A 16,052-nucleotide genomic window follows, 5' to 3' on the forward strand; every position below is an offset into this window, starting at 1 on the left:
TTTACACCACCTTAGGCCTGAGGTCATGACCTTTGTTTAGGCCATTACCTCATTCCCAGATGAAGATGGCTGATAGTCGTTGAAATATTGGAAGACTGATATTTTGTTGCGCTGTTAATTGATGAAATGAAGTTTTGTTGATTAAAGATCAATTTTTAATAAGGGCTAGCTTTTTTTGAAATTGTTGCTTCGTAACAAGTAAATAGTGTCAATTAAACTTTAGGACCCAATGAATAACGATATATCATGGACCTTTGTGATGACTTTTCTATTTAAGTCAATTCACAACTTCCTATTATGTATGCTGCATGAGTGCTTCAAAAGAACTGCTCCATCCGTGACACCCCAATCCCAGTAATTATCCTCACCAACTAAATATTATTACAGTAATTAAGTATTGTATTTTTAGGTATTGTTACTGCTATTTTTCATATTTGACATTTTACTTTTCCTGTTAACACATCTACGTGTTAAGTACATACATACATTGTTTTCATAATTGCATGCATACATGCATGCATTCATGCCATTTGTTATTGTTTCTGACATTCTGGGAAGATGGACTTTGACAATGCCAAACTTTCATAATCCTTAGCCATAATTATAGTCACACACATATGTAAAATATACCAAATGCACTTGAATGTTTAAATGTGCTGGTTACTGATGGTTTGCTTGTTGATCTAGTTCCGTTAGGGGACACATAGATTTCTTGTGTCACTGTTAAGATAGGAGGCTATCTAAACATACATGGTAATAAGGCCAAATAAAAAATAGTGCGTTTCCAATAACCCGACAAACCATAGTTTAAGCAGTCGACCCTAAACATTTGTACATGCATGCCAAAACGTAAAAATGCGACAATTTACTTCCATTCGCCTTGTAGATTTTCTTGCCAACGTATCTTTGTTTATTTTGTTTAGAATTTCATTCCAGAGAGAAACGATGTCTCGTCAGCCTATAATAGTACAGTCTGCATATTGTGTTTGTCTACTTCCGAATCACATAATTAATTGTCTTCATTTACTTCTTTTACACCTCATCAACTGCAACGGAAGTATTGTGGCCAACGAGTATCTTGTCTTTGGGTCAAAAAATATAATCCCAACCTACCTACCCTATTTTCTGAAGTCATGTTATCGGAAACAAAATATTTTATTTTATATGTTTGCCTGATCTAAGATAGTATGTCCTCGACACATAATCAACAGGCAAAATATACGTACTGCAACTTCGCACACTCTCCCTTTCTGTCATTCACATCAAAACTAAATGGATAATAAGATAAAACTTCGCCATCGTTAGTCTTCACTTGTCCGTTGTACATAATTTTGGCATCAATCCAAGCATTATAGTACAGACTAGAGTATATTATTGTCTCGGCCGCCACAACTGCCTTTTCAACCTCGTGTTCCTTTTGCTCATCTTCGACTGTAACCAATGTAAAACCTAAAGCTATACAGTGATCGATAGCCTCGTTCCGGGATGTCAGATCGTAGGTATGAAACGTTGAAGAAGCTATCGTCCAATGAAATATTAAAATATGGAATATAATTATTATACATAAATCACACGTGTGTGTTAAATAAATATTTCAATTGTCGACTCGCAGTATGATTGTACATTCTGCTGTCAGATAAGTAATATAATTTATTAGTGTGAAAGGGGTCGACATTGTAAATAATGTATAGGAGAACTGTAAGACTGATGCAATACTATCATACTTTGCGTAGTTAGCATGTCATACACAGTATCACATCTGAACAATAATGATAATTAACATCAGTGTCAAAACAAGCAGATGAATCTGAAGGTCAAGGTCTAAATGTCTCAAAAGAAAGCTTACACGTCATATGGGTTTAACCCATAATATGTAGACACTTGAATGGAGTCTGTGTATTATTGAGTTATGGAATAAAGTAGTCACGAGTTTGTTAGGACAAATATTACTTCAATTAAGTAAAAAGTGATATGAGCACTAAAAGTAATTCTCTTTTCCTATGTTACCTGTGAACATGTATTAAAATAATTGCCATCTTTCAAATACTACAAAGAGTCAGGGATACGCACGATAGGGCTTAATTTGGGTAATCGACCCCGACTGTCAAGGTCGAGGTCAAAGGTCAATATCTGTCACTGAAAGTTTGTCCCAGATAATATGGTGTAGGCACTTGAATGGAGTCTCTATATTTTACATTTTTTGAGTCGAGCAGTGAAAATTACTTTTAACTATAGATAGGGAGCCATTCGGCCAAATTCGGCCAAATTAAGTGACTTGCATATGTCCCATAAGATGTGTCACTTTTTTGCTAAGTTTGAATGAAATTGGATATTGCATGTCAGAGGGACGACCTATTACACACGGAAGCATGGAGGGAACCTCTAATAACCCCCCCCCCCCCACACACACACACACACACACACACACCCTCCCCAACTTCGGGGAACTAGATTAGATTGGTGTTAAAAATAATGATTGGTCAAATAAACATTTCAAGTTTTCAGTCGAGCAGATTACAGATGCATACTTGCTTACTTATACATGCACAGAGATTCTCACGGACAGAAAATAAAACGTTTAATATAAAATACTGACGTACTTGAATTTTCACATATATAACGTTTTTTGTCTTCGCATACATCGTTCAGGTAAAAACACGATGTATCACACCTGTGTTTAAAAAAATAAAAATTTACAATCAATGTGCATTATACCATTAAAGGGTACATCTGTCTGTCTGTGCCTGTCTGTATGTATGTATGTATGTATGTATGTATGTATGTATGTATGTATGTATGTATGTATGTGTGTCTGTGTGTCTGTCTATGTCTATCTGTGTCTGTCTTCATTATGAATGACTGAGTGAACGCGTTTTAAGATTATATATTCATCATTGTCCAAGCGTTATCCCATGCCTTGATAACCAACCATAGACACAGTTAAACGTCGTGTTACGTTGTACATGTATAGTAAAAACTGTTGACATTGAAAACAAACGCTATCTATACTGCAGACCTATACTGTACTCACCGATAGAACAAACACGACCCAGAAGATTGGTCAAAGTAAAAGGATCTATAAGTTATGGTCTGTCCAGCCAATGTTTGTATCGTTTCATTATAGGATATCACGGCGTCTATCCAGAAAGAAAGTCCAGTTCCGCTGATATCATTGATAAAGTTTTTCAAACTTTGTTCTTTTGGCTCACTATCGATCTGAAGCAACTTCAGACCAATGCTTTGGCAGAACGAGAACGCTCCAGCGTGATGTCTCGGAGCAAACACTTTTATGTATGGCGATGAACCTGTTTGAAATAACAATAATTCACAGTGCAAGCAAATATGAAGAAGAAATGAGAAATGAATATTGAAATAATTAGGCAGGGAACATAAGCTAACCAGAAGTACTGACTGATATGGTGGATATGGCAAATATAAGAGTAACTTTCGCGAACGTTAATGTTTGAATATATAACCACATATCCGTGTTACTTTTTAAAACCCACTATCTATTTTGAAAAGGGGTGTTACGGTTTACTTTACACTTAAATTATAGAAACTGTGCGTACAAGCATTTTAATAGCTGCCTATATATTTTACGTCGTTAGCGTATTGGGTTGAGATGGGAAAAGTACGTGTGTTCAAGTTCAAAACTGAACTGAAGTTAGGCTGGAAATTGCGTGTTCTGTCCCTTGTCAAATCACCGAAAATATTCATGGACATCAACAATGCTGGCGGTAGCAATTTGAACACAATGTAGAGGTATCCTTACTAAGCCTAGTTAGGGCGGTAACATGTCAAGGTTTTCACCGTTATTACAATTCTATCTTCTGGGTTGAATTAATAAGACCTGAACTCATTTTCATACAATAATTAATGTTAACTTATTACATTAATTTGCTATTTTCTGGGTTTAATTAACAAGATGCATATGTGGAACATTCATTTGCAGATACAATGTCACATGCATAATGAACTACTATAACAGCACTTGTTCAAGTTCTCAATCGAACCGTTAAGCTTACACTGGAATAATAAGACAGGTCCCGCCGTGAAAGTTGTCGATGAACACGAAAATACGCGAATATGAATGAATGACCACAAGTAATGTCCATGTTCAAGGTTAAATAAAACTACAAGGGTTTTAAGATAGTAGTTTCTAAATTTAACGATATCAAGAACTTGTAAGGGGTGAGATCAATAGTTCAATTCTTTTACTTTGGGGTTGGGGGGTTTTTTTTTTGGGGGGAGAGGGGTGAGCCATTTAATAAATTTCATCCTACAAAAATGATTTTACTTTTAATCGATCTCTTGTGTAGCCCTGAATACAAATATTTCTAAAATGTCAAATTGAGAAATGGAAGAACTTTCGCTAAATGCGACACACTAAAATACAGGAAAGTATCAACAAAAGAACTTTCTTTTCCTCGCTACATATTGGCTTTGTATTCATAGCACTACATACTACTACATACTGATTTGAAATTGTGCTGTCTGAGACAATTTTCAATTTTGGCCAAATTAGTTTGAGGGGGTGGGAGGGGGGTCTCAAAGAATTTAGTACAATCAGCTATTGATCTCACCTCTTAAACTAACCCATCTTTTCCTGATCAGGAATCTCGTTATTAGTAAAGTTGACATATTTCAGTGTTTCATTCGTGCTTTTTCATCTTACGGTACTCAAAACATCCTTTGCATATACGCAATAGTCATTGGTGTTAGTTTCGTGAGACAGACTTTCTACTGGACATAGGAAACGTTTGAACTTGAACTGACTTACCTGACAGATGTACGTACAAAGCAATTACTAAAATATGGGCAGGCAAAATGTGTCGCTTTCCCCAGAAACGCGCGGATATTTCCATCATATCTCCGTGATATTCGATGTTCAAGAGAAATGCGGAATATCGCTGTCAACCTCAGCGATCTGTAGATCTGCGATATGACGTACTGTTTATATACTGAACCGTTAACCCAAAGATGACGATTATGCAAATTGATTTGAAATTAAATTTGCAGTGAAATACTCTAAATTGATGATTTTTAGATTGCTTTTGTTATTTAATACTATGACACAATACAACAGGATTGTTCAAACGCAAGTCTGTATTTCCTTAACGTGTTATCAATGGATATGTTTATCCTCAGAAAAGATTCTCATTTCCAAGGGCAGTATGTTTGTATTATAACAATTCAAATCCCAGATCGTGTCGTCATGGCAAAAACGTTCCATAAAATTAATTACTCCAATTACAGGACTATGAAAACTACAAACGGCCAAAACAATCCCCTAAGTACCTATACATTTTACAAGAATGACAGAATTTATCACTTTATCATTTTGCTCGAATACATTATATTACGACCACAGTAATATGAAATTATGAACTGTATTATTAAGGACAACAATTGTAATTCACTTGGGGCCGAAGTATATCCACTTAGATAAATATTTTACAAAGGTGAACGTGTGAATTATATTTTCTAATTCCCAAGGCTCTACTCGTGCATGAAAACCTTATATGTATGACGAACAAGATGAAAACAAAATATAATACCAGTAGTACACCTCGTGAAACAAATAGTGAATAAAGTTCATTTTACCAGTGATGATCAGTAACATTTGAATAAAAAAAATGCCCATAATTAAAATAAACTTGCCTCCTAATGACATAAATATGCCTTGCTCCAGCGTGACATAAATATAGGCCTGAACCCTTAATGACACACGTGGGATTTAGGTCAAGTTATATCAATTTAGGAATATCCCACACCTTATAATAGTGAGATGCTATTCCGAGCCGGGGAGTCCGAGTATGGAGATATTTGTATGGAATTGTTTGTTATATGTTACAACGAAGGCTACTACGATAACGATAACCCAACATCATAACTTGTTGAGTGAATTTGTGAAATTAAGAGACTAGGTATTCACCAATGTCCTTGTGCCTGCATTTGACATGTTCTGTGACAACTTAAAACACTCAAGTGAAAATGTAATTAATTACGCCTTGAACTGGTATACTAATAATAGTTACAGTGAACTATCACTCCTACATTACACATGCTGAAACACATGCTGCAGCTAATACATTGTAGTATAAACTTATATTTAAGCCTAGCATTTATATAGACATTCATGGAATATTGCAGCTTTTCAATCGATATGTCACTGTTTTTACATTTCGATATTGGTGATGTTGAGAGCCGTTTGATTGAATGCTTCAGTACTTGATCCTGACAGAAGTTCGATGACGAGATAACACTTGCTTCTGACCATAGCAAATTGACAGTTACATACACGTATTTCACACACAACTTGAAAATATACTTAGTATGTATGTATGTATGTATGTATGTATGTGTGCGTGCGCGTGTGTGTGTGTGTGTGTGTGTCTGTGTCTGTGAAAACCTTGACGTCTAAAACTGTCTGACCAATTGCCTTGATATATGATGAGATGATTACTTAGGGTGTGTTCAAATGAAGACACTTGAAATGAGTCTCTATGTATTAACATAACAGTAAATCATGATTGTTCTCTACAAATACGGTTGTCATTCAGTAAAAATGTATATGAACACCAAAAAGTAATGCATGTGTATCGCTCTGTATTACATTTAGACATGATCTAAAAGAAATTGGTCACACACAATTGCTAATTTGTGTCTGTAATATACAAGAAATGGCTTAATTTTGATAGTCTGCCCCAAAGGTCAAGGTCAAGGTCAAAAATCGCTGTCTTACAAGAAAGCTTACACGTGAATATTTAGACACTTGAATGGAGTCTCTAGGTATTAAAGTTTTTGAGATAATTATGCACTAATAGATTGATTTATACTACTAATATGACCATAATTCAGTAAAAAGGTATGTGAGCACCAAACGTACAACTTGTGTATATTTCTGTTTTTGTATATTACCTGTGAAAATGATTTAACAGAAAATGGCAGAACAGAAATACTTCAAAGATTCAAAGAAATGGCTTAATGATAATCAAACCTGAAGTTCAAGGCCAAAGTCAAATGTCAAGATCTCCAAAGAATGCTTGCACCTAACAATATGGGGGTAGCCACTTAAACGAAGTCTCTCTGTCGCAAAACAGGGTGACATGCGTATGTCCCATATGATATGGCTTTGTGTCAGGTTTTCGGGAACTAACAATAGGAATGGATAAGCATGGAAGTACTACACACTTCCATGGGATAAGCAAGATGATAGACATTCAGAAGATACACGAGATAGACACATATCTACCTAGCAGCACGACCACGCCCATACCAACAGCCAAATGATGGTACATATTACATTGGTAACAACAGGATTGGATAGAAAAGTGATAGACATTCAAAAATAAATAAATAAATAAATAAATAAATATATATATATATATATATATATATATATATATATATATATATATATAAATAAATAAATAAATAAATAAATAAATAAATAAATAAATAAATAAATAAATAAATACAGATATGCCTATCAATATACCACATATTATGCTAATTTACAACTTAACTGAGTAAACAAGTCTCTATTAAGTTCCATAGCTAGTAAACAAGTGTGACCGTTCAACCTAAAGTCGCTGACCCCGGCCAATAAACTACTAAAAGCACCACTTTGTGACAGTGTGGTCACAACGAATGGGGTGTTGAAATCTGAGATAATTGTTTCATTATTACAAATCTGTGTGATATCGTGTCGTCAGACAATCAGGGAACCCTGATATGCGCCAATACACGTACTAACCATCCAGTAGATATGATTAGAACAGCAGTTTTTAGTGATAACTCGTCCAGTCTGCAGAGATATATGTGTACTGTCTCGCCGTCCGACTCAAGTTTGAAAGCTGTGAATGGGACTAAAGATCGTTTGAGAGAATTGCTATGCAAGAATTTATAACGTGGTATAGCTCAAAGACAAACTTGACACCAATAATTATAGACTTATAGGTACAGTGACGTGACTGTAAAAGTTTTTATTTGACGCCTCCCGTGCCAACGGGGAATAACAAGTTGCTTTTCGTTGTATGCTATTAATGATTAGTGTAAATTGTCACATTCAAGAGAGCTTGCACGGATAAATTCATATGCCATTTACATATTTGAAGATTCCTAAAGGAACATTGGCTTGTGAAAAATCTCTTTAAACAATGCACAGTGATTCATAACCCAGCCAATCACATTCTTGTCGATTGAATTTAATGTCCCATTACTACATTCTGGCATATGAACGTTTTAACACAACCGTTTTTGGTTTCCGTTAGCTTGGTTTGGATTTGAAATCGTGTCTGAATATCCGAGTATGCATGCCAAACGGTCGTCGAAACGTTGTATGTGGTTTATCGCAATTGCTGTTACATTGGTGATTGGGTTTGTTATTGGAATACTGATCGGATATTTTGGAATAAGTCGCGATGTCGATTCAAAGTGTGGTGCGGCGTGTGAGCAGCCAGTTGATGATAAAATTTTCAACGACCTTGTGGCTGAAATGAAAGCTCCTAACATCGAAGAATATTTGAAGTGAGTACATATACGTTCGCCAACTTGCACTGTTCCCAACAGTCGAGCTAGCATGATGCTTCAGATTTTGACTAGTTATTGGATACGGGGTCTATCTTGCTATAGTACTGAATTGAGTCGCGAAGAAATATAATATGCTTTGATCTTTTATATCATGTTTCTAAATGGCATCCTACATATGTCCTGGTTTTCAAGGAATGTTGCCATAGATTTCAGATTTGGACTTGTGTTCCCGCCAGGAGATGTTCTGCACTCTCATGAGTAGACAAGTGTATGTACCATGGAGTCGGGCTTGTAATTGTAAGTCTCTGAACCATATTAGAGACCCAGTATGGGTTCTACACATGCTCTGAAGAATGCAAGATTTGTTGACCTTGTTATGTTGGACTTCCAGATGGTATGTCACTTGTAGCAGGCATTTACTTCGTGATCTGAATGTTAGCCGATGTTACGTTTCATTGTCATGGTTTTAACTGGGTTTAAATTTTGTTTTATAACTTGCATGTAGTCCACACCAATGTCGGCTGTTGGTTGACTGTCTCCACCCATCTTATATATCCCAATAACTCAACAGGCTGTCAGAATGATAGGATTCATGTACAAGGGTACATGATACATGGTCAGTATTCTGCGAACGTCATGCTGTTACATGTAGTATGTTAGTCGAGACGGTGCTCAGTCACTTATGAGCTAAGAGTGCAGTCCATCCATAGTCCCTGTACACACTATTTGTATAATTCACCATTTGAAGAACATTTACAAAACATCGATACCATTAGTTGTCATGGAAACAAGGACTCATTTCTGTGATATAAACCACGGATTTTCTTTTTAAATGGATAATTATTTTGCACTGGGACATCCATTCGTTAACTCTTATCTCATAATCGACTTTGAGGCGGTTATATGAAACCACGACGCGAGCCATATGTTGACATGGTGCAGACACTTCGATTCTATTATGAAAGAGTAAAATGGTCTCCGAGTATTTCTACATCCTTCATTTTCAATATTTACCACAAAAGTGGTACTCATCGTGTGTTGTGACATACAAATTTGACCGATGTATATTCTGTAACTGATTTCAGATTGCTGAATAAACTTGCACTAGCTGCAACTTGGGTAAAAAAAATTCAAATAACCAAAAGTACATTCACTAAATATTCGTGCATTATTTATCTTAAAAAAACAACAACATATTATTAGTTACTTAGTGGTCAATATTATCTAGTGTGGTGGCAAGATTAATGTTTTTTTGTTTTGACACCTGTTGCCATGTCAACACTGTACTGGTATAACTGGTGTATATCATCTTTCTATCAGACGACCACAATATATTCACTGAAAATTGTTAAAATACCTAACTAGACATTGTAACCAGTGGTCGATGTTATCCATAAGCAGTGCATAAACAGGTTGAAATCGTGATCATCGTTGAGGGCGCTGATTTTGGGTGCGGACCCAAACTCAATTTGATTTGATTTATCGTGTATACAGCTACAAACATACCGTTTACCCACAGGTGATGCAATACTGTACATAACAAACATTTTCAAAAAAATCCAATTGCAGCTAGTGCAACTTTAAGTTGAGGTAGAAGTAGTCGAGAAATATAGTCGTTTTCACAAACATAATCGAGAATATGAACTATTCATGTAAATGATTGGTAAAGCCTACTTTTAAGCAGTCCCGAATCTCAGAAACGTCTCACAGATCTACAGAAATGACAGATTTATATAATACACAAGTGCTCAGACCGTCACCACAAACGAATTGTTACGAGGTTACATTTTGAGGTGACCACCGAAATTGGCCCGTATTAAAAATGATACATGTATATTGGTATGTTATTTCTTCACAGGCGATTGACCAGTACGCCCCACTTGGCTGGGACACCTGCCGATCTCATCAATGCCGAATACGTCAGAGATGAATGGGTCAGTCAGGGACTGGATTCGGCCAATATTTATTCCTATAACGTTCTATTATCCTACCCCGACCCTGACCAGGACAACACGGTAATATATAACCCTTTGTCAAATGGAATAATTGTTTTACTTTTCCCCCTCTATTGGTTAGGGATTTTGAAAAATGATGCTTGACTTTAATAGTGTGTGTCATTTGAACAATCAGTAATTTGAGACTGCGTGCCATGAAATGTGAACTCTATTCTCATGATCAAAGTAACAGGTTTCACTGCGAGGTTGTCTGTAAAATACGGAGGAATGCAGCCAATGCAATTGTAGTGAATTATCGTCACATTCAAATTATTGAAAACAACAGCAATAGTCATAATATTTGTAAACACATTTCCGTCTTAACGGAACTTACGATTTCTGTCGTGCTTTTTAGTTTAAGAAAAAGACCCATTTCCTAATTAATTAGGTTAGCATACATATCAAAGTGTTTTTACGTCCACGGCCAAAATGGGAATAAGCAGCTGACACTCGGGAACTGTACATTACGCACACTGAACAACACAAACCCTGCACAGATATGCCATGGCAATCTAACAGAAGAACCCTATATAGCCCGTAGAATATCTGTACTTTCAGATCTATTTTCGTTCGGGAACATCGACAACTAACCCGTAGTATTTGCTAACTCTAAAGGTAAATGCAGTGGAACGTCTCAAACTGTCTTAGGCCAAAAATATATATATCTGGTTCTGGTCAGGGTAAACTTTCTAAAAGTGGTGCGACGACGCGAATTTTTTTTTCCTAATTTTTTTTTTTTTGCAAATTAGTAAATACACATTTTTTGACACTTTACATACTCTGTTCTATCATATTTATCTCTTGAAAAACTTCCTTTTTCTTCGAAGCAGTTTAGGGTTTGTATTTAAGCAGTCTTGGCATGTAGGGTAGATTTCAGCTGCTTGTTCTCCTGATATCAGGAATAAATAAGGAACATGAAAGCAAAAATTATCGGGGAAAAAAAGGATCAACGCGAGGGTATTCAGGGCACGCGCGCGCTGACCAGAACCAGATATATATTTTATTTGGCCTTATCAAACAAAGTATTGTCTTTCACAGGTCCAGCTGCTAAATAAGAATGGTGACGTCAACTTCACCTGTTCAATCAAAGAAAAGGGGCTTCGACCAGAAGATGATGCAGAAAATATAGTGAATCCTTTTAATGCATATTCAGGTCAAGGCGATATTACAGTAAGGAAAATTATATTTCGTTTTATACAGGCTAATATATTATGTCTATATGTAAGGATTGTGGATAGCATTAAAAACGCTTTGTTATCGCAAAAGAATATACCTGAAATTAAAGATTGAAACCTTACGAAACTGCCTAGTAACAAAAAAAAAACAGATGTAAACTGAATGTCTGCCGTAATTACGAAGCCTTTAGATTTTTGTTCCTACACACAATAATGGTTTGAGAGTAAAATTCTGAGCTATAGCTATCATATATGATATATCCAAAATTTGGCAAATTAAGAATACCAAACTGTCTGCAATTTAAAGCTTATATATTTACATATTGCCTAATTACCGAATGCCATTAATTTTACTCATAATCCTTGTAGCTACTTCAACACGCTTTATAGCACATGAGCGCTATGTTACTATCAATGTATGCACCAAATTATGAAATAAATTATTAGCTTGCATTCTTTAGATGTTGCCTAATTAATGAAAATAATTAATTATGCAAATAAATGACAACTAAAAACTATATCACCAAGCTATATCAATGTCGTGTGCTTTATCATCATCAATGAAATTACCAAATTATATGGAATTTGAAGCTGTGCATTCTTAAGATATAATTAAATCAATTAAAGAATTTTCAGGAATCTATTTGATTGATTGATTGATTGATTGATTGATTGATTGATTGATTGATTGATTGATTGATTGATTGATTGATTGATTGATTGATTGATTGATTGATAAATTAATTCATTCATTCATTCATTCATAATGATTTTAATAGCAATAAAGTTTATTTGTTTAGTGTATCACTCATTAACAAAACCGTTCTCCTTTCTATCACAAGGGCGATCTTGTGTACGTAAACTATGGCAGAGTTGAAGATTTTGACAAATTGGAAAAGCTTGGCGTGAACTTGACAGGGAAAATCTTAATTGCAAGATACGGAAAGATATTTAGAGGAAATAAGGTATGGATGTATTTCTCTGTCATGGTGCATTGCCAGTAAACTTTGTGTTCAGTACAAACAATGGTATTTTGAATGTATACTCTTGGAAAGACTAAGTATGACTATTATGACTAAGTGTCCACTAAGTATGACTTGTTATATTGTGTTGTGTTGTGTTGTGTTGTGTTGCCTTGCCTTGCTTTGTGTTGTATTGCATTGCATTGCATTGCATTACATTGCATTGCCTATCATTGCAACGAATTCCAACACGTTTTTAGACACACAATGTTTTATTGTCACATCATGCACAATTTTGATATAGAGAGAAAGAGGACGAATATAGCCTGGGCCCAAATGTACTTTACAAAATATAATTACCAATGTTCAACTGTTACAGTGTTGTTTGCAGTGCTTGTAACCGCATGTGAATCATTATACGTCACCTATCACCAATCTCGCATTCTGATTGGTCGAGAGCCCTGCAGATACACAGGCGTATTTTTCACCAACAGCCGTATTTTTGCTTGCTGTATCACGTGATCACTGCACGTCCCCTTGTAAACAAATCTAGCAGACAACTAGAGATCGAGCTATAACCAGCATTTCCAATGCCAAATTTGTTGTCAAGCGAACAAACTATCACCGTTGTATACATTGTAACAAGTCTTTGAACTGTACTTTTCATGTCACAGGGAAATAGTCAAAAATTCCAAACACAACCGTGAAAGTCCAGTGACGGCGAACGCACGGTCGTCACGCGACCGTAAACATGAATTCCTAAATTTATGACGGATATGAAAATTACCACCACAGAGGGTGCAATTTTTGCTTAACTAGAACAACAAAGTATATCACGAACATTTCTGTACATTTAATGGAATACAATACGCAAAACAAAGACGCACTAATTTTTCTGCTGAAGGTTATAAGTTTGAATATATGCAAATAGTAAACATTACGTCATACTACTAAGCAAACGCGTACTCTGATTGGATGATAAAGTTAAGACTGAGATGTAAACAACCGCACTGCAGTCATTAGAGAAGTACGTGATACTACGCTCAACCGTATAACGCGGAAGTGATTTTGTTTTAAAATGAAACAGCATTTTTAGACATTCAAAAATTGAATTTCGTAGTCGCAGGTGACGTATAAGTATGTTATTTGCCAAATACAGTTCCACAGTTCCAGATTACAGCAAATGGATCTTGAAAGAAGTTATCGTAAATTTGGACGATTGATATTTGGTTAGAATACTTGTTATCATGATTATTAGTATGAGCAATACATTTGTTGTTTCATTTTCATTTCCACGTTAAATAACACATTGATTGATTGATTGATCGATCTATCGATTGGTTGATTGATTGGCTGGCTGGCTGGCTGGCTGGCTGGCTGGCTGGCTGGCTGGCTGGCTGACTGACTGACTGACTGACTGACTGACTGACTGACTGACTGACTGATCGATCGATCGATCGATCGATCGATCGATCGATCGATTGATTGATTGATTGATTGATTGATTGATTGATTGATTGATTGATTGATTGATTAATCGATTGATTGATCTAAAGGGAGTTGGATGACGCTGTGGCACTTCCAAATGGATGGGCAGGAAGTATATCGGGAATCAATTACAACATTGGACCTGGTTTCAAAGACTCAAACAGGTATTTGTCAATGTTTATATAAGTGTAAATAATTCGTTTGTAAGTGGAAATAATAAGTCCAAATATAGTACTTCCAGAGACTGCCAAAATCATAGTAATTAGGAACTTGCAAACCCGCCATCAATCAATATTATAAACAAAGCTGTCGCGTTGTTCTTAACCACAAAAATCTAGTCTTGGTTTACAATCATACCCAGACCCCGAAATGTACCTTTGTTCATATTAGTTTTGTGAGAAGTCGCTAATTAAATGTTATTCTCCAATATTTTTCTTTATCAGTCAAGGAAAATACGCGTGACCTAAGGGGCCTTTGTCACTACGAGTCGACAGACTCGTAGTGACAACCATAGGCCAAGAGTATATTCCGACTGAATGAAGAAAATTATTGAAGAATAACATAGTTATAGCAGCGCCAGTAGTATCCAAAAATAATTAGGGAAAGTAATGGTAACTTTGAGCGTTTTGACATTTCGAACACAGTAGAACTAATAACGTAGACATGTGTTGTCTTGACATAGATGCGCGTTGTTGTGACGTAGAACGACCAGAGTATATATTCCATATTTTTTGTTCTAAATGGCCCGTGCATGTCATGATCTTCTATATACTTTAAACCTTAAAAGGAAATATACGATTATAACGTTATTCAAAACTTCAAGTGCCGAAAGATATCAAGATTTCACAGCTGATATAATCATTATGATTTATTACCCGTGTAGGAAAGTGAGAATGGACATTCACACTGACAACCAACGAAGAAACACATATAATGTGATTGGATTCATCAGAGGAGCAGTGGAGCCAGGTTAATATAAGTTTGTAAAGTCTAGGAAAATGTCTATGTATGCTGTATTAATGGCGCCATTACAAGTTTGATAGCTGTGGGTATATACGTCATCAACTACAAGCAGATAATCTAGGTTATCAATATCAGGGACACCCCGACTGTTCTATTATGACAGAAGACCTTCACTCTGGTGGATTTCGACTCTGTTCTCTCCAGAAACATCGAAATCCACCAGCGATCGAAGTAGCTGTCTACACCAGTACCGTTTATTCTCTGTACATATTGCTTTGTGCAATGAATACGACATGGTTTGCCTATACTCAACTAATATGCGTCATTACTTTAATTTTCTAGATAGGTATATTTTACTCGGTAATCATCGTGATGCATGGGTCTTTGGAGCTGTGGATCCTTCCTGTGGGACAGCTGTTATGCTAGAGCTAAGCAAAGCGTTCGGAAAGTTGGTCAAGGGAGGTGAGATATTTTTTTTAATTAGCACAACTGAACTGAGGTTGTGTGGTGCTATATTATTGGCAAAGTGTCTGTCTGTCTGTCTGTCTGTCTGTCTGTCTGTCTGTCTGTAATTTAATTAAAGTCAAAAACTGCCAGACTGATTGCCTTTACATTAAATAAGTGCAGGCATTACCTTGGTGTCTAATTGGGAAAATAGTCATTGCACAGGTGTGTGATTTAGGGCAAAAATGTGATTTTGGTAAAATAAAAACACAACTCAAACTCACAAACTACAGAGGAAATTGGCCTGAAATTTAGTGGGGTGTTCTCAGGAATATGTAGATGACGAATTATTCATTACAGTATGTTTCAAGCAGTGATATGCACAATCATGTCATTTGGTCTAAAAAAAATGTGTCTTTTTAGTCAAAAGTCTTTAATTCCAAAACTGCCTGGCAGATTGGGCTGGAATTTATTTGAGATATTTCTACGGA

At 35.9% G+C, this 16,052-nt stretch overlaps 1 protein-coding gene across 1 annotated transcript in view; it reads left to right on the plus strand.

Moving 5' to 3' along the window:
- The first annotated feature begins 8,314 nt into the window (after window positions 1–8,314).
- LOC144444566 (putative N-acetylated-alpha-linked acidic dipeptidase) overlaps window positions 8,315–16,052 on the plus strand; it is a 15,140-nt gene continuing 7,402 nt past the window's right edge. The window contains exons 1-7 of the mRNA XM_078134040.1: window positions 8,315–8,532; window positions 10,394–10,550; window positions 11,568–11,699; window positions 12,547–12,669; window positions 14,227–14,318; window positions 15,038–15,123; window positions 15,460–15,579. Coding sequence (XP_077990166.1) covers window positions 8,315–8,532; window positions 10,394–10,550; window positions 11,568–11,699; window positions 12,547–12,669; window positions 14,227–14,318; window positions 15,038–15,123; window positions 15,460–15,579 — 928 coding nt within the window. The remainder of the gene's footprint in view (window positions 8,533–10,393; window positions 10,551–11,567; window positions 11,700–12,546; window positions 12,670–14,226; window positions 14,319–15,037; window positions 15,124–15,459; window positions 15,580–16,052) is intronic.

This window comes from Glandiceps talaboti, chromosome 2 (genome assembly GCF_964340395.1).
Source record: "Glandiceps talaboti chromosome 2, keGlaTala1.1, whole genome shotgun sequence".
NCBI lineage: Eukaryota > Metazoa > Hemichordata > Enteropneusta > Spengelidae > Glandiceps > Glandiceps talaboti.